The 19,034-nt window shown below is 68.3% G+C and overlaps 3 protein-coding genes across 3 annotated transcripts; all 3 read left to right on the top strand.

Annotated features, from left to right (window-relative positions):
- Nucleotides 1–370: 370 nt before the first annotated feature.
- Nucleotides 371–6,482, top strand: SLC6A8 (solute carrier family 6 member 8). Its single transcript, XM_074603235.1, has 14 exons — nucleotides 371–678; nucleotides 971–1,189; nucleotides 1,628–1,759; nucleotides 2,428–2,701; nucleotides 2,784–2,916; nucleotides 3,174–3,308; nucleotides 3,393–3,496; nucleotides 3,580–3,704; nucleotides 3,791–3,903; nucleotides 3,993–4,130; nucleotides 4,459–4,561; nucleotides 4,650–4,750; nucleotides 4,961–5,131; nucleotides 5,974–6,482. The coding sequence occupies exons 1-14, from the start codon at nucleotides 582–584 to the stop codon at nucleotides 6,103–6,105; spliced, it is 1,977 nt and encodes a 658-aa protein (XP_074459336.1). The 5' UTR covers nucleotides 371–581; the 3' UTR covers nucleotides 6,106–6,482.
- A 1,343-nt stretch (nucleotides 6,483–7,825) lies between these two features.
- Nucleotides 7,826–9,034, top strand: LOC141749505 (epidermal differentiation-specific protein-like). The gene has a single exon (XM_074603085.1). The coding sequence runs from the start codon at nucleotides 7,976–7,978 to the stop codon at nucleotides 9,032–9,034; it is 1,059 nt and encodes a 352-aa protein (XP_074459186.1). The 5' UTR covers nucleotides 7,826–7,975.
- Nucleotides 9,035–10,807: 1,773 nt separating this feature from the next.
- On the top strand, nucleotides 10,808–18,159 carry QARS1 (glutaminyl-tRNA synthetase 1). The gene is made up of 24 exons (XM_074603228.1): nucleotides 10,808–10,990; nucleotides 11,202–11,349; nucleotides 11,432–11,541; nucleotides 11,661–11,736; nucleotides 12,058–12,122; nucleotides 12,351–12,404; nucleotides 12,603–12,660; nucleotides 12,783–12,854; nucleotides 14,052–14,137; nucleotides 14,382–14,468; nucleotides 14,585–14,684; nucleotides 14,808–14,886; nucleotides 15,010–15,118; nucleotides 15,201–15,331; nucleotides 15,457–15,549; nucleotides 15,706–15,843; nucleotides 15,917–16,004; nucleotides 16,084–16,227; nucleotides 16,299–16,403; nucleotides 16,782–16,874; nucleotides 17,163–17,290; nucleotides 17,506–17,572; nucleotides 17,754–17,879; nucleotides 17,975–18,159. Exons 1-24 carry the CDS (start codon nucleotides 10,829–10,831, stop codon nucleotides 18,023–18,025), a joined length of 2,370 nt encoding a protein of 789 aa, XP_074459329.1. The 5' UTR covers nucleotides 10,808–10,828; the 3' UTR covers nucleotides 18,026–18,159.
- Nucleotides 18,160–19,034: the final 875 nt, after the last annotated feature.

Raw genomic sequence — 19,034 nt, forward strand, 5'->3', positions numbered from 1 at the left:
ACGTCGCCCGGTGTCCCCCGGTGCGGGCTGGTGTGGCAGGACGGCAAGTCCCGGTGCTCTAATGCCCGGTGTCCCCCGGTGTCCCTAATGCCAGTAGGGCGCCCGTCCCCCGGTGCGCCCCGTCCCCGCTGTGTGCCCTATCGTCTAGTGTCCCCGGCGCCCGGTATCCCCCGGTGACGCCCCGTTCGCCGGTATCCCCTGGTGCTCCGCGACGCGCCCTCTGTCCCTCTGCCCCCGCCTGGCCCCGGTGCCGGTGCCGGTGCGGCGGGACTGCAAGTCCCGTCAAGCCGCGGGCGGGCGGCGCGTCCAATGGGGCTCGGGGGGCGGTGCGGCCGGTCGCTGCCTCCGCCGCCGCCCGGTGCCGCGGCGCAGAGAGCCCCGGAGCGGCCGCGCGGCGCCGGCCCCGCAGCCCGGCTCTGAGCCGCCCGCCCGGCCCGGCCCCCCCCGCCGCGCCCCGCCGCCCTCAATGAGGTTCTTCCGACTCACCTTCAAGTGCTTCGTGGATTGCTTTTGAGCCCCCCTCCCTCCCCACGGCCACGGAGCCGCCCCCGACCCGCCCCCGCTCCCCGGACCCCCGCGACATGCCCCCCGTCCCCGCCGACACGGCCGCCCCGCAGCCGCCCGCCGCCCCGCGACGCGACGCCGCCGCCGCCGCCGCCTCTGCCCCCGCGGGGTCCGGTAAGCGGGGAGCGCTGGGGGAGGGATGGGGATGGGGAAGGGGGTAAAGCGGGGGGGGCCACGGCCACGCGCGACCGCGGCGCGCCCCCTCCCGCCGCCGCGGGGTGAGTCACTACTCTGCATTGTGACGTCACGCGCCGGCCTGACATCTGACGTCACGCTTCCACGCGCGGAGTCGGGGGGGGGGGGGAGGCGCGGGGGGACCCCCCCCGCGCCTCCCCCCCACCCCGACTCCGCGCCCCCACGGACACGCGTGACGGCAGCGTGGGCCTCCCCCCCCCCGTTTCGGCAGAGGGTCGCGGGGAGGCGGAGGGCGCGGAGCCCCCCGCGGCGGGCGAGGAGCGGGCAGTGACGGCACCGCTGGTGGGACCCCCCGGCCCCCCGAAAGCGGCCGCCCCCGAGCGGGAGACATGGACCCGGCAGATGGATTTCATCATGTCCTGCGTGGGTTTCGCCGTGGGGCTGGGCAACGTCTGGCGCTTCCCCTACCTGTGCTACAAGAACGGCGGAGGTGAGACCCGCGCCCGCCCCACGGAGTGCCCCACGGCGCGATGTGGGGCGGGGCATCCCACAGCGCAAGGGGGGGACGCTGCACGGTGCGTGGGAGCACCTCACTTTCCACCCCACAGCGTGTGCGTGGGATCACCCCCCGGTGGGCCAGCCCACCCCGCATCTCCCCGGGGCAAGGGGCTGCCTTTGTGGCTCGTGGGCCACCCCACGCGTGTCTGGTGTCACACACCGGGCTGGGGGTCCGTGGGGAGCCCCCCGCCACCTGCCCGCCCTGACCTACATCGGCAGCACGGCGAGGGGAGGGCGCGGAGGCGCCTTCGCCATTCGCTGCGCCCGGGTGAGCGGCACGGGGAGGGAAGGGGGGGCCCGGGGGGGCGCGGGGGGGGCGGCGGCGGCGGCTGCTGAGCCAGCCCCGTGTCGTGTCCCCCTCCGGCTCCAGGCGTCTTCCTCATCCCCTACCTGCTCATCGTCTTCGTGGGCGGCATCCCCGTCTTCTTCCTGGAGGTGGCCCTGGGGCAGTTCATGAAGCAGGGGGGCATCGCCGCCTGGAACATCGCCCCCCTCTTCAAGGGTAACGCCGCGCCCTGCCCGCGCCCTGCCCGCGGCCCCTTGTACCCTGACCGTGGCCCTTGGCACCCTGCACCCTGCCCGTGGCCCCTGGCACCCTGTGCCGGGCTGGCAGCACCCTCCGTGGGGCACCGGCTGCAAGCCGGGGCTGGCAGCACCCTGCCCTTGCCCTGTCTGCTCCTGTGCACCTTGCCCGCCTCCCGCTCCTACCCTGCGCCCCGGCCAAGGGTGGCAGCTGCCTGCGCCCGTGCCCCGTGGCACCCTGCGCTGCCCTGCCCAGCCCCACCTGCCTACGTGCTGCCAGCCTCTCTGCCTGCTGCCGGCTTCCCCGGGAGCTGACAGGTCCCCCCGGTCCTGTGCCATGCTGCCGGCTGTCCCCACCCGGTCCTGCTGCCAGCTCCCCCTGTCTTGTCCCTGCCAGCTCCCCATGTCCCCTTGGGCTGCCAGCTCCCCCTTTCCCGTCCCCACCCGTTCCCCCCTGTCCTACCCGGGGCAGACAGATCCCTGCATCCCCATCAGCTCCCCCCGCTCCTGCCCTGGGGTGCTGGCTCCCTGCATCCCCACCAGCACCCCATGTCCTGCCCCATCCCTGCCAGCACCCCCCCCATCCCACTGCCTCTCCCACCTGGGTGCCGGTGGGTGCCCGCGGGCTCTGATCTCCCTGTGCCGCAGGTCTGGGCCTGGCCTCCATGGTGATCGTCTTCTTCTGCAACTCCTACTACATCATGATCCTGGTGTGGGGGCTCTTCTACCTGGTGCACTCGCTGACGGACACCCTGCCCTGGGCCACCTGCGGCCACCCCTGGAACACTGAGCAGTGCACCGAGCTCTTCCACCTCGAGCTCTGCCTCAATGGCACCGCCAACACCAGCGCCGGCACCGGGTCCTTCAACCTCAGCTGTGCCGACCTGGCCAACAAGCGCTCGCCTGTCATCGAGTTTTGGGAGTGAGTGTGGGCACCAGGGTGGTGGGGTCTCGCCCGGGGCTGGGGGGATGGTGCCGGCACTCAGCACGGCCCCGCTCTTCAGGAACAAGGTGCTGCGGCTCTCGGGGGACCTCAGCGAGCCGGGGGAGATGAACTGGCAGATGATCCTCTGCTTGGTCACCACATGGGTCGTCGTCTACTTCTGCATCTGGAAGGGCGTCAAGTCAACTGGGAAGGTGACGCTGGTGGGAGGGGGGGGACGCGTCAGGGCCACCGGCATGTGGGGATAGCACTGTGGCTCACGACACTCCCGACTCCTGCCCTCCTGTGCTGCAAGCCCACGGGGGTGTAAGGCCCTCTGTCCCACATCTGTCTGGGACGTGCCACCAGTTGATGGGGACATCCCTGAGCCCTGGTCCTGCTGGGACACCTGTGGCACATGACGGAGAGTCCCGGCCCGGGGGGGGTCTCACCGGCACCCACTCCTCTGCAGATTGTCTACTTCACGGCACTTTTTCCCTACGTGGTCCTCATCCTGCTGCTGGTCCATGGGGTGACGCTGCCCGGGGCACTGGGCGGCATCGTCTACTACCTGAAACCCGACTGGTCCAAGCTGGCCGAGGCGCAGGTGAGGGCAGTGGGGAGGGCGGGAGGGGGTTGAGTGCTGGGCACCCCCCCGGCACCCTCCCCGACACCCTCCCTCGTGCCCCAGGTCTGGATTGACGCCGGCACCCAGATCTTCTTCTCCTACGCCATCGGGCTGGGCGCCCTGACCGCACTGGGCAGCTACAACCGCTTCCACAACAACTGCTACAGGTAGGGCTGTGCCGTCTGTGGGGTGTCCCCCCAACGTGTCCCCTCGGTGCCCTCTGGCAGCCCCTGACCCGCTCTGCCCGCAGGGATGCCTACATCCTGGCCGTGATCAACAGCTCCACCAGCTTCTTTGCCGGCTTCGTCGTCTTCTCCGTGCTGGGCTTCATGGCCTCTGAGCAAGGCGTGGACATCTCCAAGGTGGCCGAGTCCGGTGAGCGCTGGGCAGCGGGTGCCCGCTGGCACTGTGTCCCCCGTGTCCCTGCTTGGGGTGGCACCACTGAACTCGCTCTCCCGCAGGCCCTGGGCTGGCTTTCATCGCCTACCCCAAAGCCGTGACGCTGATGCCCTTGTCCCCGCTCTGGGCCACGCTCTTCTTCTTCATGCTCCTCGTGCTGGGGCTGGACAGCCAGGTGCAGCGGCGGGCAGGGGGACGGGGAGGGGACGGGGAGGGGACAGGTCGGGGTGGCACGTCCCCACTGAGCCCCGCTCTCTGCTGCAGTTTGTCGGCGTGGAGGGTTTCATCACGGGCATCCTGGACCTGTTCCCCCAGCCGGGGGCCGGCTCGCTGCGCCGCGAGCTCACCGCCGCGATCTGCTGCGTCGTCTGCTGCCTCATCGACCTCTCCATGGTCACGCAGGTGGGGGATGCAGCAGGGACACTGGCCAGCCGGCTCCACGCCGGGCCACTGGGACGTCACCTCCCACAGGGTCCCAGCGTGGGGTGGGAGCTCCCCGGGGCTGCTGCACCCACGGCAGCGGGGGGTGCCCGTCGCTGTGGAGGTCCCCATGCCATGGGAGTGCCTGTGGCCATGGGGGATGCCTGTCATCCTGGGGGTGCTGTGGGAGCACAGGGTGCCCGTGGCACGCAGGGTGTCCGTGCCAGGTGGGGCACTGGTGCTGGCAAGGCTGTGCCTGCGCCAGCGGCAGCTGGCACAGCCCCGGTGACGCGTGGTGCCGTCCCGGCAGGGCGGCATGTACGTGTTCCAGCTCTTTGACAACTACTCGGCCAGCGGGATCACGCTGCTGTGGCAAGCTTTCTGGGAGTGCGTGGTCATTGCCTGGGTCTACGGTGAGGCCAGGGGGACCACGGGGAGGGGGAGGACACAAGGGGACGCGGGTGCCCCGTGGACCCCGGCTGACACCCCCTCTCCCCGCAGGTGCTGACCGCTTCATGGACGACGTGGCCCGCATGATCGGCTACCGGCCCCTGCCCTTCATGAAGTGGTGCTGGGCCGTGGTGACGCCGCTGGTCTGCGTGGTGAGCGGGGACACGCGTGTGCGTGGCTGTGCCCGCTGCCCCGGCCCAGTGCCACGGGCACCGGGCTCCCCCAGGTGGCTGCTTCGGGCACGGCAGCCACGGGGTGACACGCACGTCGCGGCCCGTGGGGTGACACAGGTTGGGAGGGTCGGGGGCTGGCAGCCCCCTGCCCCCGCGGGACCTCACCCCCGCCCCGCTCTCTCCGCCCAGGGCATCTTCGTGTTCCACGTGGTGAACTACAAGCCGCTGACCTACAACAAGACGTACGTGTACCCGTGGTGGGGGGACGCCATCGGCTGGGTCCTGGCCCTCTCCTCCATGCTCTGCATCCCCTGCACCGTCATCTACAAGCTCCTGCGCTGCAAAGGCTCCCTGCGCGAGGTGAGGGCAGCGCGGCGGCAGACCTCCTGCCTCCGTCCCCAGCGCATCTCGGCCGTCATTGTCCCTGTCGCCCTCTCGGTCCTGTCCCCATCCCATCCCATCCCCATCCCAATCCCAGCGCTGTGCACATTGCCGTCTCAGTCCCGTCCCCAGCCAAAGCCTGTCCCTGCCCCCACCCCTGTCTCGCTCCCAACCTCGCCTGAATCCCATCCTTGCTCACATCGCTGTCTCACGCTCATCGCCATCCGAATCCCGTCCCCGTCCCCATCCCGCTCCCTCTCATTCCCAGCCAAATCCTGTCCCTGTCCCCACGACTGTCTCAATCCCATCCCCATCTCATCCCGGTCCCCATGCGATCCCTGTCCCTGCCTCAATCCCATTTCAGTCCCATCTCCATCCTAGTCTCACGCCTGTCCCCATCCACGTCCCATTCCTGTCCCCATTGCTCTCCCATCTGAATCCCATCCGAATCCCATCCCTGTCCCCATCCACGTCCCATTCCTGTCCCCATTGCTCTCCCATCTGAATCCCATCCCTGTCCCCATCACTGTCTCACTCCCAACCTCACCCGAATCCCATCCTTGCTGACATCGCTGTCTTAATCCCATCACTGCCTTGGTCCCATCCCTGTCCCCATCTCATCCCTGTCCCCATGCTATCCTTCTCCCTCTCTCAATCCCATTTCAGTCCCTTCCCCATCCCAGTCTCATCTCCATCCCCATCCAAATTCCACCCCTGTCCCCACCTTGGTCCCGTCCCCATGCACCGGGGCGATGCACTGCGCCGGATCCAGGCAGTCCCCGGTGCTGCCGTCCCTGGGTGCTGACACGGCGTCCCCTCAGCGCTGGCAGCTCCTGACCACTCCGATCTGGGGCCACCACCACCTGGAGTACCTGACGCCCGAGGCAGAAGCCAAGCTGCTGGCCCCAGAGCCCCCCAAGGAGAAGGCGACGCTCTTCGAGACTGTGATCTGAGCGTGGGGAGGGTCGCGCTGCTCCCGCCCGCCATAGCAATAATGCCAGCACCGCCTCCCACCCACGCTGCCCCGTGCCCCCCACGCCACCCCGGCCTCGCCGCACAGGGGGGTGCATGACTGCAAGGCGGGGGCCGCTGGGGGCCGCGGGGCCGGGGCGGCCGCAGGGAGCGGGAGGGGTCCCCGGTGCGGGGGAGCGTGGCAGCCCGGGGGGGGCCGGCGGGGAGGCTGTGGGCCGGGGGAGCAAGCGGGACAGCCCTTCCCCAGCCCCCCGCCCGCGGCCCCCGCGGCTCCCCACTCACTAACCGCTTCCTGTAGCGTTTGTCTGGTGTAACCCCGACCGCCCCAACATCTGGCAATAAACTGGGAGACCCTGGCAGCCCCGGCACCGCGGGCAGGGGAAGGGGGGCACCAGCGGCGGGCAGCTGGGGGGGCGAGATGTGGGCTGGCACCTACCTGGGAGGGACAGGGGTCTGGGGGGGGACAGGGCTCAGGGATGCCAGGACGCCTGGGTTCCTCTCTTGGGGTGGCTCAGGGGGCACGAGCTGATGGAGCAGCAGGGTCTCCATCCTCCTCCACCGCAGGACGTGGGTGCTCTCAGGCTGTACCAAACCCAGGTTCTCCTGCGGGACTGGGGCACCCCACACAGCCGGGCCTTGCCCTGCTTCCCGGCCCCACGCTGACCCCAGGGGGCAGATTTGGGGTCCTGGCTGTCCCCAGCCCACAGCAGGGGCTGCAGGGGTGCGTTAGGATCTAGCCGTATCCCACCAGGAGCTGCTCATGCCAACTCTGGGGCTCTCCAGACCCTGTGCTGTGCCGGAGGTACAGCCCCGGGCTGGGGAGGGCTGCAGGGACGAGGGGATGAGGCAGCCCTTGCACCCGGGCACGCAGCTGGGAGAAGCCAGAGGCTCGACCTGCCCCAGACCCCTCAAGCTGCCTGACCCTGGCCCCAGGGGGGTGCCAGCCAGGGGGTGCACGTCCCCTGTGCCCCACACTGGCAGCTCGCAGGGAGGCCAGCTCCAGTCCATGCCATGGGGATGCACACCGTGCCCCTAGGAAGCCCCCAGCACACTGTGCTTAGGGTGGCTACCCGCCATCCCTGTGCCCTGCCCAGCCATCAGCGTCCCACCATGCCCAGCGCTGGCACCCGTCATCCTCCAGCAGCGCCGTGGCCACCTCGGGTGGTCTGTGGCCATCCTGCCCATGGGGGGACAAGGCGGGAGAAGTGCCACCACCTGCCCCAGCCATCCCTGGGCAGGGGGCTGGGGCAGCGATGCTATGTCCTGGGTGCCGGAGGGGTTTGTCTCGGGGCGCCGGCTCGTCTCACCGCGATACCCTCTCACCCCGCTGGGGTGAGCCGGCAGTTCCTGCCCCACCGGCAACACACACCGTAATTAGCACGGGTAGGGCAGAAGCATCACTGATAATTGCTGGTGACTCTTAGCGCTGGAGTGCCGCGTACCCGGGGTGCGGCAGGACTTTCCGGCAGGGCTGGTCTGCGGGACAGGCTGGCATCCCGGTGCGCCGGCTACCACGCAACTGTGCGGGACCTGGCTGTCTCCCCGTCACCGGCGCGGGGCCGGGGCTGGGCGCGGGGGCGAGCATCGTCATCACCCTCGCTTCATGCCGCAGCACGCCCCGGCCCCACCACCCCTTCGTAAGAGTCACGGCTGCCAGCTGGCGTCGGGGCGCTGCCGGCACCGACCGTGAGAGCTCAGGGACTGGGCGGCAGTGGGCAAAGGAGAGGTAGACGACAGGGGGGATAAGGGGGGCCCCTTTGCTGCCCAGGCTTGCCCCACAGATTTCCTGTAGTGCCCACGCGACCCCACTCGAGGGGACTTGAAGCGTGCCGTGCCCACCCCTGCGGCACCATGAACCGGATCACGGTGTACGAGCGTGCCAACTTCGAGGGGCTGAGCCGGGAGTTCACTTGCGACGTGCCCGACCTGCACGAGCTGGATTTTGGGAACTGCATTGCCTCCCTGAAGGTGGTGGGGCAGCCGTGGATCGCCTACACTGACCCCAAGTACGAGGGGGAGCCGCACGCCTTCGAGGAGGGCGAGTACCCCTCCGTGGGGCGGCCCAACAGCTTCTCAGCGCTGCGCCTGGTGCACCATGATCTGGGGGACCCCCAGATCACGCTCTACGAGCGCCCCAACTTCCAAGGTGCCTGCAAAGTGGTGACGGAGGAGACCAACTTGGCATACGGGTACTTCAACGACCGGGTGGCCTCCCACGTGGTGCAGAGGGGAGTATGGCTGCTCTACCAGCACCCCGGCCGGGGCGGTTGGCACTGCCTGGCATGGCCCGGCGAGCGTCTCGCTGACTACAAACCCGAGCTGAACTTCCAGGCTCGGCTGTCCCACCTGCGCCCGCTGCGGCCCGGGCGGCCCCACGTCTCGGCGCGTCTCCTCTGGGAGCAGAAGCGGGTGGAGGAAGAGCGGGAGGTGCTGGTGGATGAGATCGAGGGGGTGAACGAGACGGAGTCGGAGCAGACGCTGGCAGCCAGCAGCAGCCGGGAGTACGGCACCACGCTCTGGCAGAGCTTCCACTTCAGCAACGCCACCAGCCTCAAAGCCGGGCTCTCCTTCACGCTGACCGTGGAAGCCTCCAACATCTTCACGGTGCAGAAAGGGCGCAGCGAATCCAGCACCCGCCGGGAACGCGTGGAGGTGCAGCTGCCGGCTAAGATCCCCCCGCGCACGGCGCTCAGCATCCAGGTCTTGCGGAAGGAGGTGACACTCTCCGTCCCGGTCCTGCTCACCATCACCCAGAACGAAGCTGTTCGTACAGAGATGGGCGAGTACCGCAGCGTCTCGGGTACCAACATCAGTGCCCGCTATAGCTTGAAGCCACTGCCGGCTGCAGGCAGGGAGCAGGCAGCCACTAAAGGGACAGAGACGATGCCCGGCACCAGGACGGAGCAATAGCTCCGTCCTGGTGCCGGGCATCGTCTCTGTCCCCTTGAGGGTGTGTGACCCCCGGGGACACCCATGGAGGAGCCAGCATCGGGCAGCTCGGGCTGGTATGACCTGATGGTGCCTCCTCCCGCTGGCTGTTGGCAATAAATCCCCTTCTCCAACTGCTCAGGTCTGCTGATGCTGGGGCCAGGGTGGGAGGGGGCTGGGGGGGGTGGTAAAAGGACTTGGGGGGACACTGGGCTGGGGGGGACAATGGGCTGGTACAGCTGCAGGGGACGCTGGGCTGCTCGGAGGACACCAGGCTGAGAGAACCAGAGTACATTGAGCTTGGGGGGACACCAGTCTGGGAGGGAGACACCAGGCTGGAGGAGCTGGGGGGGACACAACAGGCTAGAGCAGGGACATCAGGCTGGGGGGGGGGGTGTCACTGGGCTGGGGGAGCCAGGAGACATTGGGTTTGGGGGGGGACAATGGGCTGGTGCAGCCGGGGAGGACACTAGGCTGCTGAGGGAACACTGGGCTGGGGCAGCCTGGGTACCTTGGGCTTGGGGGGACACCTGGCTGGAGGAGCCGTGAGGACATGGGGCTGGGGCAGGGGGACACACCGTGCTGGAGAAGGGACACTAGGCTGGAGGAGCCAGGGAGACACCAGGCTGGGGGAGTGAGGGGACACTGGGCTTGGGGGGACAACAGGCTGATGCAGCCATGGGGGGACACCGGGCTTGGGCAGCCAGGGGACACCAGGTTGGGGGGAGACACCACGGTGGAGGAGCCAGGAGGACACTGGGCTGCTGGGGGAGCACTGGGCTGGGGAAGCCAGGGGACAGCAGGCTGGAGGAGCCAGAGGGACACTGTACTAGGGGGGACACAACAGGCTGGAGAAGGGACACCAGGCTGGGGGGGTCACACGCCAGGCTGGGGGAAGCCAGGGGACGCTGGGCTTTGGGGGACAATGGGCTGGTGCAGCCCGGGGGAAGGGGGGGACACTGGGCTGCTGGGACAACACCATGCTGGGGGAGCCAGGGGGACACTGGACTGGGGGAGCTGGGGCCGGGGACGACGACGACAGGAGTAGGGGAACAGGGGACACTAGTCTGGGGGGAGGCAGGAAGCGGGGGCAAGTGACACCGGGCTGGTCTGGTCCTGCACGCACCAGGCTGGGGAAAGAGGGGAGGACACCGGGCTGGGGCGGGACACTGTGCTGCTGGGGGGACACCGGGCTGGGGTAGCCGGGGCCACCGGGTTGGTGCAGCCGCGGGGGGGGCCGGCGGGCCGTCCTGGCCTCGCACGCACCGTGCTGGTGCGGCCACCGCGACTCCCTCCGCCCAGGCCCCTTGGGCAGCGCGACCCACCCAACGGGCCCGCCGCAGGGACCGCCCGGGGCAGGCGGGGACGGGGCGGGACGGCCGCCGGGGCTGCGGGAGCGCCGGGCTGACGGCGGGACACGGCGGCCGGCGGGAGCGGGCGGGGGCGGCCAGGACAAAGGGCGGTGGCGGCGGGGGGCTACCGGCGGGGGGCTACCGGCGGGGCGGGGCCCGGCACGTGCGGCGGACGCGCTCCTCCCCGGACCCGCCCCCCACGTGGCCGCCGCCGTCGCCGGTCTCTTTAAATGATGCAACCGACCGCGGGCTTGGCCCCACCCGCCCCGCGCCTATTCGCCGAGCCGGCGCCCAGCTCCTCCATCCCATTGGTCGAGGCGGGCCTTCCTCGCCGCCGATTGGGTTCTCTCGCTTCGGCCACACGCCCTCCCCGCTGCGATTGGCTGGGCGCGGCCCCGCCCCCCCGGCTGGCAGTGGCGGCAGCATGGCGGCGGCGGCGGCGGCGGCGCCCATGGCGGCGGCAGCGGCGGAGGACGTGGAAGAAGCGTTGGGGCTCTTCACCGGCATCGGCCTCAGCGAGGCCAAAGCGCGGGAGACGCTGCGCAACGGGGCGCTCAGCGCGCTGCTCCGCCAGGCCGTGCTGCAGGTGCGCCCACCGCGGGACCCCACCCCCGGTCCCCCGGTTACAGCCCCGGTCCCCGGTGCGGCAGAGTCGCTCCCGGGGCCCCGCCTCCTCCCTGGGCACCCCACCTCACCCCGGCCCCGTCTCGGCCCTTGGTTCTGCCCGGCCCCGGGGCCGCCGGTTCGCCGGGGCTCAGCCCCCGGCCGGCCCTGACGCTTCCCCGGGGCGGCGGCAGGCTCGGAACGTGCTGGGTCCGGCCCTGGACAAAGCCACCGGGACGCTGCTCTACAACGCGGCCGCCCGCCTCCGGGACCCGAAGCACCTCGGCTTCCTCGTCGGCTACATCGCCCGCAGGCAGATCCTCACCGACCTGCAGCTCAGCGGTACCGTGCGGCACCGGGACACGCCCCCCCGGCCCCGGCGGGGAGGGGAGGGCCCCGCTCCTCACCCCCGCTCTGTCCCCAGCCGCCCTGGAGTACCTGAGGAGCCATCCCCTGGAGCCCCTGGACACGGCGGACTTTGAGCAGGCCTGCGGCGTGGGAGTGTGCGTCACCCCCGAGCAGATCGAGGAGGCGGTGAGTGGGGCAGGGGGGACACGGCATGGGTGACAGGGGACACTGGACAGGCTGGCAGCCCCTGGCGCCACGCTCCCCGCCTGCCTCGCTCACCCCCGTGTCCCTGTCCCACTCCCCAGGTGGAGGCTGTGATCGGCCAGCACCGAGCAGAGCTGCTGGCGGAGCGCTACCACTTCAACATGGGGCTGCTGATGGGTGAGTGTGGGGCACCGGGGCAGCCCCCGCCTGGCGCGCCTGCTCCCCTGCCTCCTGAGAGCCAGCCCTTTGCCCTGGGCTGCCCCGGCCCCACCGTCTGCGTCGCTGTGCCACAGCCCACCCGATGCAGGGGATTCATCCTGCCATGTCCCCCACGCAGGCAGGGCTGTGTGTGGCAGCCGCCTGTGGTGCCCTGTGCCGGGGACAGCCCTGGGGCAAGGGCTGCCTCCAGCCGTTGGCTGTGATGTCCCGCATCAGCGGCCCCGGCTGAATCCCCTGGGCTGGGCCGTGCTCCTCGCCCATGGGGTGCCCTGTCTGCAGGGGAGGCGCGGAGCCGGCTGCGGTGGGCGGATGGGAAGACCATCAAGAATGAGGTGGACCTGCAGGTGGGTGCGAGGGCAGTGGGTCAGGCGCTGTGCGGGGTGGTGGCCCCTGTCGGTGCCATCCCCGGTGTGAGACCTGCTGGCCTGTCCCCTGGGAGGACCCGGTGCTGGGGACAGCCTGCCCTGGGTAGGTGCAGGCAGGGTGAGGGGGATGACAGCTGGACAAGGCCACCTCCAGGCCTTGGGGCACTGGGAGCCTTTTCTTCTCCTCTCTGTGTCTCTCTTTCTCAGGTGCTGCATTTGCTGGGGCCAAAGACAGAAGCTGACCTGGAAAAGAAACCAAAGGTGATGCGGAGAGGGAGGCTGGGAACTGGGGTGGCATTTCCCTGCCGAGTGTCTGGGCAGGATCCCCAGTAGCTGCTCTGGGCCCAGCCACCATCATGGGCGCCGGTCTGCGGGAGCACTGGGGGCAGCAGGCTGGGCCATGGGGGGGAAGGTTTGGGCCAGGGCTGGGCACTCAGGATGCTGTGCTGGTCCCTGCAGGCTGCGAAGGCTCGGCCGGCCCCAGTGGAGAAGCAGAAGGTGGCTGTGGTGGAGAACGGTAAGAGACCATCCTCCTGCGGGCAGCTTCCCCAGCCCTGCGGTTCCTGGCCAAGACCTGCCTCCGAGCTGGGTCCTGGGATCTGCCGTCAGGCCCCATCTCAGCCCCGTCTCTCCCTGCAGGCGAGGTGGGCACGGAGACGCGGTCGCTGCTGGAGCAGCTGAGGGGAGAAGCCCTCAAGTTCCACAAGCCGGGTGAGTGCGAGGAGCAGCTGCCGTCTGCGGGGCCTGGCCCCAGCTCTCTCTTCGCTGGGTAAAAAACTGGCTGGACGGCCGTGCCCAGAGAGTGGTGGTAAATGGAGTTAAATCCAGTTGGTGTCCGGTCACAAGTGGTGTCCCCCAGGGCTCGGTGCTGGGGCCGGTTCTCTTTAATATCTTTATCAATGATCTGGATGAAGGGATCGAATGCACCCTCAGTAAGTTCGCAGATGACACTAAGCTGGGCGGGCGTGTTGATCTGCTTGAGGGTAGGTTGGCTCTGCAGAGGGATCTGGACAGGCTGGACCGATGGGCTGAGACCAATGGTATGAGGTTCAACAAGGCCAAGTGCCGGGTCCTGCACTTGGGTCACAGCAACCCCAAACAGCGCTACAGGCTTGGGGCAGAGTGGCTCGAAAGCTGCCCGGCAGAAAAGGACCTGGGGGTGTTGGTGGACAGCCGGCTGAATATGAGCCAGCAGTGTGCCCAGGTGGCCAAGAAGGCCAACAGCATCCTAGCCTGTATCAGGAATAGTGCGGTGAGCCGGACTAGGGAAGTGATCATCCCCCTGTACTCGGCACTGGTGAGGCCCCACCTCGAGTACTGCATTCAGTTTTGGGCCCCTCGCTACAAGAAGGACATTGAGGTGTTGGAGCGTGTCCAGAGAAGGGCTACAAAGCTGGTGAGGGGTCTGGAGGACAAACCTTATGAAGAACGACTGAGGGAGCTGGGGTTGTTTAGCCTGGAGAAGAGGAGGCTGAGGGGAGACCTTATCACCCTCTACAACTACCTGAAAGGAGGTTGTAGAGAGATGGGGGCTGACCTCTTCTCCCTGGTGACAAGTGATAGGACGAGAGGAAACGGCTTCAAGTTATGTCAGGGGAGGTTTAGATTGGATATTAGGAAGCATTTTTTCACTGAAAGGGTTATTAAACATTGGAATAGGCTGCCCAGGGAGGTGGTGGATTCGCCATCCCTGGAGGTGTTTAAAAAAAGGGTAGATGTGGTACTTAGAGACATGGTTTAGAAGTGGGTTTTGTCAGGGTAGGTTAGTGGTTGGACTTGATGATCTTAAAGGTCCCTTCCAACCTCAGCAATTCTATGATTCTATGATTACCCATGTCCTTCCCTGCCGGCTGCTGGGCTTGGCTCGGTCTGGTCGGTGCTGCAGCCCTGAGCATCCTCTGCCCACAGGAGAGAACTACAAGACGGAGGGCTACGTGGTGACACCCAACACCATGGCCCTGCTGAAGCAGCACCTGGCAATCACGGGTGGGCAGGTGAGGCGGCGTCCCCCAGCCCAGCGGTTCCCTGTGAGGGTGGCACTGCTCTGCCAGGCTCCAGCCAAGTGGGTGGGGTGGCTGGGGACACACGCAGCTCACTGGGGACACGGCCAGAGGTGGCACCCTCCTGGCACAGGGAGCCCCATGGGATTGTCGGGGGCTCATGTCAGCGTCCCCACTTTCGGGGAGTGAGGAGATTCTCCTGCCGAAGGACAGAGGTGTCCCCTTTTCCCCCCTACAGGTGCGGACACGGTTCCCTCCTGAGCCCAATGGGATCCTGCACATCGGCCATGCCAAGGCCATCAACTTCAACTTTGGCTATGCCAAGGTGAGAAGCACCAAGCCCTGCTGGCAGCTCCCCCTGGTCCCTGCCTCCCCCCACTGTTTGACCGCTGGCCCTGTGGTCCCTCAGGGAGCAGCTGCTCACTGTCCCCCCATCCCCAGGCCAACGGTGGCGTGTGCTTCCTGCGCTACGATGACACCAACCCCGAGAAGGAGGAGGAGAAGTACTTCACGGCCATCCGGGAGATGGTGGAGTGGCTGGGTATGGCTCGGGCTGGGGAGGGCAGGATCAGGCCAGGTGCTGCTGGGGACAGCCCTGCATGCACGTCCTGCTGCCGGGCCGTGGGGGTGCCTCCAACCCGCTCTGTTTCCCCTGTCCCCGCAGGCTACCAGCCCTATGCAGTGACCCACGCCTCAGATTACTTTGACCAGCTCTACACCTGGGCCCTGGAGCTCATCCGCCGGTGAGCGTGCCAGCGTTGTATGGATGCACCGGGGCAGTGTGGATGTCCTGTGTCACGTCTGGGGGTCCTTGTTGCCCAAGGGATGGGCTGCTCACGTCTGGTGACGGGGTTTCCCCTCTGTAGGGGCCAGGCGTACGTCTGCCATCAGAAGGTTGAGGAGATCAAGGGCCACAACCCACCGCCCTCACCATGGCGGGACCGGCCTGTGGAGGAATCACTCCTGCTCTTCGAGGTACTCCTGGCTGGGGGCAGGCGCTGCGTGCCCGTGGGGTGTGGGTCTGTGGCTCAGCCGACAGCTTCCCCTCTCTCCACAGGACATGCGAAAGGGCAAGTTTGGGGAGGGGGAGGCCACGCTGCGGATGAAGCTGGTGATGGAGGATGGGAAGATGGACCCCGTTGCCTACCGTGTCAAGTTCACTCCACACCACCGCACTGGGGACAAGTGGTATGGGTCTGCGGTGTCCTGGCATGCGTGGCAGGGGTGGGCCTGCGTCTCCTGGGAGCAGGGGGGGTCTCGGGAGGGGAGCAGCACCAGGCTCTGCCCCAGGGCTGACTTCTTTTGCTTCGCAGGTGCATCTACCCCACGTATGACTACACACACTGCCTCTGCGACTCCATCGAGCACATCACACACTCCCTCTGCACCAAGGAGTTCCAGGCCAGGTGAGTGCTGGGGCCGGGGGGGATCCCAGGGGGATCAGTTGTCCGCATCCCAGTGGCTGCCAAAGTGCTGGGGGACAGTGTGTCCATGGGACGGTGTCCGTGGGGCTGTGGCTGGGCACGAGACTGAGCTGGGCTGTGCCTGTGCCTCCCTTGCAGACGCTCCTCCTACTTCTGGCTGTGCAATGCGCTGGATGTCTACTGCCCCGTGCAGTGGGAGTACGGGCGCCTGAACCTGCTCTACACCGTCGTCTCCAAGAGGAAGATCATCCGGCTGGTGGAGACGGGTGCCGTGAGGTGGGAACGGGGCCAGCAGCCAGGGTGGGTCCTGACCAGGGCACGTCTGGCTGTCACACCGGTGTTTTCTCAGGGACTGGGATGACCCGCGGCTCTTCACGCTCACAGCCCTGCGCCGGCGAGGCTTCCCCCCCGAGGCCATCAACAACTTCTGTGCTCGGGTAGGTGCTGGGGACAGGATGGGATGGGCCAGGTGGATGCGTCCCCTGGCCAGCCTGGTGACGGCAGGCTGTCCTGCAGGTTGGTGTGACGGTGGCCCAGGCGACAATGGAGCCGCATCTGCTGGAGGCATGTGCGCGGGAGGTGCTGAACGAGCAGGCCCCCCGCGCCATGGCCGTCCTGGAGCCCCTCAAGGTCACCATCATCAACTTCCCTGCTCCAAAGGTGAGACTGCTGCGGGCTGGGGTGGGAGTGGGGTTCCCCAAGGTCAGCATTCACCCCCTTCTCCTCCCCAGGCACTCGAGGTCCTTGTGCCCAACTTTCCAGCTGATGAGAGCCGGGGTTTTCACAAAGTGCCCTTCAAGCCCACCATCTACATTGAGGAGACGGACTTCAGGGAGGTGAGCCGGGCCCACCGAGCCATGCTGCCCTTGCTCCCGGGAGCTGGAGCTCGGGCAGCAGGAGCCTGGGAGCACTTGGGAACGGCGCTGGTGCTGCACGGGGCACAGGCGGGTGTCAGGCACCTAACTGCGACTCTCAAACGTGCGAGCAGCTCTGACGGATGCTGGCAAAATGCCCGCTGTCCTCAGCCTGGCGTGTCCATACTGATGGTGCCCACACCTGGTCTGTGTGCTGAGGAACATCCTCCAGCAACGTGGGCGTTCAAACAGCCCTGGGTGCGCCAATCCCTGGGACGGCAGGAGTGGGTTGGGGGACGCAGTTTTGGGGACCTGCTGCTTGTGCTGGGACCCCTCGTGCAGCCATGAACTCTCTCGCAGGAGGTGGACAAGGGCTACAAGCGCCTGGCCCCTGGGCAGCCCGTGGGGCTGCGCCACGCTGGCTACGTCATCGCCGTCCAGAATGTCATCAAGGTGGGTGGCTCTGGGCACCAGTGACACAAGGTTGGGCTGTGGAATGTCAGGACATGGCTGTGCCCCACCAGGGACGGGCAGCAATGGTCATCTCAGGCTGGGTGCTGTCTGCACAGGGTGGGTGCAGGCTGCCTGTGAGGCAGCTCCCCGACAGCGCTGTGCCTCGCGTGGTGGGGAGCAGGGTTGCCCTGAGATGGGGGGCTGGTGGTTTGATCCCAGGGCTGCCCTGCGGGATGGGGCTGCTGCCCGCCTGCTGCCTGACGGCTCGTCTCCTCTCCTCTTGGCCAGGACGCCAGCGGGCGCGTGATTGAGCTGGAGGTGACCTGTACCAAGTCAGACGTGGCAGAGAAGCCCAAAGCCTTCATTCACTGGGTGTCGGAGCCGCTGGCATGTGAAGTGCGGCTCTACGAGCGGCTGTGAGTACCCGGCTACCCCCAGAGGCGAAGGCACAAGCTCAGCGATGCTGGAGCAGCAGCGTGGCTGTGCACCAGCAGGCTCTGCGGGGGTCTGCCCAGCTCCTTGGTGGGGAAGATGCTGCTGGGGGGTCCTGTGAGCTGCTGCCCCACAGCTGCCATGGGGCGCCACGTCCCCTCGCCTGGCGGCTTTGGAACAAGACTCTCTCTCATGGCAGGTTTTTGCACAAAAATCCCGAGGACCCCTCGGAGGTGCCCGGCGGCTTTCTGAGTGACCTCAATCCTGTGAGTAGCTGGGATTATGGGCCGGGGGGGGAGCTGGGGACCTCCCGTACCCAAGCTGGAGGCACCTACTTCCATGAGACCCCTACCCCACCCTGGGCAGGGCCCTGCGGGGAGAGGGGCTGGGGGGAGTGGGGCTGTGGAGGGGGTTGTGGGGTCCATCTGAGCTGCCTTTCCCTTCCAGGACTCCCTGCGTGTGGTTTGCAACGCCATGGTCGACAGCTCCGTCCTCTCTGCCCGGCCTTTCGACAAGTTCCAGTTTGAGCGGCTGGGCTACTTCTCCGTGGACCCCGACAGCGAGGAGGGGAAGGTGAGCCTTGGGGAGGGGGGTGAGGGAAGTGTGGGGCTCCCCCCTGCCCGCTATGGGGGCGTGGGGCTCAGCGCTGACCCTCTGCCTCTCCCTAGATGGTGTTCAACCGGACGGTGACGCTGAAGGAGGACCCCGGCAAGGCCTGAGGGACCTGCCGCTGCCACCTCGCCGTGATGCTGCTTCCGCGGGGGGTTCCCTGTGCACCCCCAGTGCCGCCGTGCCTTGGCGCAGCCCCCCCTGGGGCGCCCCACAGCATCACCTCAATAAACAGAGCATCCCAGCCCTGTCCCTTGTGCTGTCACTGCCTCCTGTCACTGTGCCCCACAGGGTGCCGGGATGAGGGGGTGTCCCCCCAGCCCCCGGAGAGCTTGGGCTCTGTTCCTGCCCCCCTCCCTGTGAAGGGCCGGTGCTGCCCTCACGGGAGATGCAGCTCCCCCCACCCCGGACCGCCAGGCTGGGCTGGGGTTGAGGGTGCCGGGGGTGGGGGGGAAGGGGGTGGAGGAGGGTCCCCAGGCTGCAGGCAGGGTGCAGGCAGGGTGCAGGCAGCGGAGGGTGTGCGCACTGTGTACAAACACCACCCCAGCGCCGTCCCCCGTTAAGGTGGACTCGAGTGGGGTGGCCCCTGCCCGGCCCCGGGCCGGGGGTCGGGGGGGTGCCCCCGCGGGACCGGTGCGGTCCCTCCGTCTCTGAGCCGTGGGACCACGGTCCCGATCCTGCCGCGGGTTGGAGGAAGCTGTGCCCGGCCCCATGGGCCACCTTAAGCGGCAGCGGGGGACGGGGAGGCCGCGCCGAGCACATGGGCACGTTAAAGCAGCCCCGGCTCGGCCCCACGCTGCGGGGGACACTTCGCCCCGCGGTCCCGCCCGGGGGCGGGGGCAGGGTGCGGCCCACGCCGGTACCGGCCGCGGAGGCCACGGCGCCCTCAGCGTGGAACCCCCTGCGCGAGGATCTCGCCCACCCGTGGGGCGGCTCGGGGCCTCGGCCCGGGCTGCTGCGTGGGGGTGGCGGACGGGCCGCCCCCGCCTGACGCGGGGCGGCTGCGTGGGACCCCCTTAGCGGGCGGCGCCCCACGGCCACGCGTGCCGCTGGCTCCCGAGCCCCACGGCCGCCGCCGGGGGCTGTCCCCGCTCCCGTGGGTGACCTCGCCCCACGCGT

This window comes from Larus michahellis, chromosome 10, assembly GCF_964199755.1.
Source record: "Larus michahellis chromosome 10, bLarMic1.1, whole genome shotgun sequence".
Taxonomy (NCBI): domain Eukaryota; kingdom Metazoa; phylum Chordata; class Aves; order Charadriiformes; family Laridae; genus Larus; species Larus michahellis.

Excerpts from the sequence above, each read along its gene's own strand:
- SLC6A8 (XM_074603235.1), top strand. The coding sequence starts at position 582 with ATGCCCCCCGTCCCCGCCGACACGGCCGCCCCGCAGCCGCCCGCCGCC. Across the intron at positions 3,705-3,790 it reads CTCCAAGGTGGCCGAGTCCG|GCCCTGGGCTGGCTTTCATC; the intron begins GTGAGCGCTGGG and ends GCTCTCCCGCAG. Across the intron at positions 4,751-4,960 it reads TGACGCCGCTGGTCTGCGTG|GGCATCTTCGTGTTCCACGT; the intron begins GTGAGCGGGGAC and ends CTCTCCGCCCAG.
- LOC141749505 (XM_074603085.1), top strand. The coding sequence starts at position 7,976 with ATGAACCGGATCACGGTGTACGAGCGTGCCAACTTCGAGGGGCTGAGC.
- QARS1 (XM_074603228.1), top strand. The coding sequence starts at position 10,829 with ATGGCGGCGGCGGCGGCGGCGGCGCCCATGGCGGCGGCAGCGGCGGAG. Across the intron at positions 14,887-15,009 it reads GCCCTGGAGCTCATCCGCCG|GGGCCAGGCGTACGTCTGCC; the intron begins GTGAGCGTGCCA and ends TCCCCTCTGTAG. Across the intron at positions 16,875-17,162 it reads CCGTCCAGAATGTCATCAAG|GACGCCAGCGGGCGCGTGAT; the intron begins GTGGGTGGCTCT and ends CCTCTTGGCCAG.